The 3,351-nt window shown below is 32.2% G+C and overlaps 1 protein-coding gene across 1 annotated transcript; it reads left to right on the forward strand.

Annotated features, from left to right (window-relative positions):
- The first annotated feature begins 2,152 nt into the window (after positions 1–2,152).
- On the forward strand, positions 2,153–2,971 carry LOC109159745 (putative germin-like protein 2-1). Its single transcript, XM_019307858.1, has 2 exons — positions 2,153–2,276; positions 2,377–2,971. The coding sequence occupies exons 1-2, from the start codon at positions 2,153–2,155 to the stop codon at positions 2,937–2,939; spliced, it is 687 nt and encodes a 228-aa protein (XP_019163403.1). The 3' UTR covers positions 2,940–2,971.
- Positions 2,972–3,351: the final 380 nt, after the last annotated feature.

A 3,351-nucleotide genomic window follows, 5' to 3' on the forward strand; every position in this document is an offset into this window, starting at 1 on the left:
AAAAATTTATACTCCGTAAAAGAATAATTACAAACATATGTGAAGCTAAAAATCATTTTTGACTAGGAGCAAGAAATTAAAATATTTCAAAACGCAATAAAAAACACAAAAAGATATGAAGCATAATTATCTAGATAAAATAGTTTGAACATAAAGCATATTATAAATCACACATCTTCTATATTATTTATATATGATTTTTATAAATACGTTTTCTTTTAAGTAGATAAATTTAAAACTTTTTTAGAATAATTTTAATACAATGACACATGATAGAAGCTTCTATATTACATTGATTAGATATTCATAAAAAGGTACGGAGTAAATTATCTTTTAATTTTTTTTTATTTTTTATAATTCAATCTCAAAATATATCATATAACCCCCTCCGTCCTATTTTTACGTGTCTTGTTTGGTTAACATGAGTTGATTGAAGTTTTTTTAATTCAAATTTTCATAATATGTTTAGTATAAGTATATAAAAATTTATAAATTTAAAAATTGCATTAAAAATCTAATATAAAAATTTATATATTTAATATAAAAAAATTTCATAATATGTTTAGTATAAATATATGAAAATTTATATATTTAAAAACTAAATTAAAAATACTACTTTGTATTAAACACAAAAAATCAATAAAAATAAATTTGCAATAACTCGGGATTTAATCCCATAGAGATGATAAATCTTTTGCTTATAAATTCAATGAATTACCTCTCGATGATATTGAATAGGATCAATATCATGAATAACAATATCTGAGCTATCAAATAAATTCGTCATCGAGAATTGAATAGTATAACATAGGAAGTTCTTTTATCCATACCAACCCAACCTTGCCTTGGATTACTGACTCAATCCAAAATTTCTTTCATCTCTTTTTTTTTTTCTTTTTTTTTTCTTTTTTTTTTTCTCTATAATCTACCCCGTCTTTCTTGTCAAATCATCTGATGAAGTATCATTAAAGCGCCCTTCCACTAGTCACATAGTTACAAACCTAAACAACAATAAAAGCAAAAAGGGAGAAAAAGAAAGGAGCTTCGTTCGACATTTTACTGTGATTTTTTTGGAAGACAAAGAAGTGTGATAAAGATGAGACCTCATAAAACATCAAACAAATATTCATCAAATTCACTACTTTTTTGGGGGTATGTGAAGGGAAGGGTTGGATCACCGACCTTTGATTAAATGAGGTTAAAATTCAAGTATCTTACCAACCAAGCTAATTCACTTTACTATAAAACATATGTATATAAATTACTTATGCTCAATACATATATACTATATATATAAGAGATAGGATGGGGCCCTCCCCCAAGCATGAGCCTTGGGCAAGGGCCCAGCCTGCCCTTACCCCAGGGCCGGCCCTGCAGGGAACTAGATCAAATCAAGAATTCATTTCTGGCGGGAGTGGCAACAAGAGGAAGCATGGATCACACCAACTAGGGTTTTGTGTTGCAAAAATTATGCTTAGGTTACTATCCAATACGAGAGAGTTCTTCCCTCTAAAATTGCTATTGCACCCGTTAATCTAACATTTCTGCCATAATATAGGTCATATTTATTCATTCTTGAAATATTTACTTTTATGAAAAATTTGATAATCTTGCATTGATATATGCCAGGATACCGAATGATATGTACTTTGATAAATTCTGAAACACTAATTTAAAAATACACATTGAACATCAGACTATTCACGCAATGCGGGTATGGTAACTAGTATTATATTATAAGTAGAAAATTTCTACACCTGGAAAAAAAAAATAGTACTGATCTACAACGACTATAAGTTGTACATATCAAAAGCATACTGTTACATATGATAATAATAGTTGAGATAATGAAGACTAAATCAAACCAATTGACTTAGCTTAGCTTGTAGTTGATGAAATGAGAGTTTGAAAAGTTAATTTAAAGCATATAATACCTGAGGGAGTAGACAATTATTGAAGCAGTCCAGCCAGTCCTGATTTGCAGGCAACACATGCATGCATGGTCATTAATTAATTAACTCATTCAAACTCAACTTATCTATAAATACCACCCCTTCCCCTTTCTCTAATCATCACTTCCACAAATTATTACATCCATTTCACCTTAGCTTCCATCTCTTAACTGCATATCCTTCTCTACTAACTAATTAAAATGGGTCTTAGATTACTTATAGTTGCCATTGCCGTTTTGGCATTGGCATCTTCATCTGCACAAGCATCAGATCCTAGCCCTTTGCAGGATTTTTGTGTTGCTGTTAATGACTCCAAGGCTGCCGGTATGTACCATAACTAACACAATTCAAATTAAAGCGTGTGGTTCACTTTACAGCAACAATGTTTGTGACTTAATTACTTTTGTTTCTTGTTGTATTGCAGTGTTTGTTAATGGAAAGATTTGCAAGAACCCAATGGAAGTTAATGTTGATGATTTCCTCTTCCGAGGCCTTAACAAGCCCGGGAACACATCAAATCCACTTGGATCAGCTGTCTCACCTGTGAACGTAAATAATCTACCAGGACTGAACACTCTTGGTATTTCACTTGCTCGTATTGATTTTGAGCCCTACGGCCTCAACCCTCCCCACACCCACCCTCGTGCAACCGAAGTCCTCACAGTCTTGGAAGGCACCCTCTATGTTGGATTTGTCCTTTCTAATCCAGCACCAGGAATGAAGAACAAACTCTTTACCAAAGTACTTAACGCAGGCGATGTTTTCGTATTCCCAGAAGGTCTCATTCATTTCCAATTCAACATCGGACATTCAAAAGCCATTGCTTTTGCTGGCTTGAGCAGTCAAAACCCTGGAGTCATTACTATTGCCAATGCCGTTTTTGGTTCGGATCCACCAATCAATCCAAATGTTTTGACTAAAGCATTCCAAGTGGACAAGAATGTGATTAACTACCTTCAATCACAATTCTGGTACAACAACAACTAGTGAACCGAATCAATGCTGATAATACTGACCAAGGATTTTCCTTCATTATTTGATAAAGTACCCTATTTCTGGCGCTCTCATGTTGGATTGATATTTTAACTTTTATATTTTGTATCTTGTTAGTTTCACCTTGAGTGGATTGTAATGGAATAAATTATTTGATTTGAGTTGTTAATTGGTGCGTACATGCATGTGGATTGTGTGTATTTTGTGTTTTATTTTCAATTTATTTTATTTAGTTGTTCATTTATTTTCCCTCAAAATAATTGCCAATTAAATAACATTTCTAAAACGTACACGGGCTCATATCATTGCTGGAAATTATGAAATTTCCGTCCACCTAAAAGTTATCTTAAATCAGGTCGAAAGTAAAAAGTAGTCGGAAATAGCAACAAAGATTTTCCCAAATACC

This window comes from Ipomoea nil, unplaced genomic scaffold (assembly GCF_001879475.1).
Source record: "Ipomoea nil cultivar Tokyo-kokei standard unplaced genomic scaffold, Asagao_1.1 scaffold2845, whole genome shotgun sequence".
In the NCBI taxonomy this organism is placed as follows: Eukaryota; Viridiplantae; Streptophyta; class Magnoliopsida; order Solanales; family Convolvulaceae; genus Ipomoea; species Ipomoea nil.

Excerpts from the sequence above, each read along its gene's own strand:
- LOC109159745 (XM_019307858.1), top strand. The coding sequence starts at position 2,153 with ATGGGTCTTAGATTACTTATAGTTGCCATTGCCGTTTTGGCATTGGCA. Across the intron at positions 2,277-2,376 it reads TAATGACTCCAAGGCTGCCG|TGTTTGTTAATGGAAAGATT; the intron begins GTATGTACCATA and ends GTTGTATTGCAG.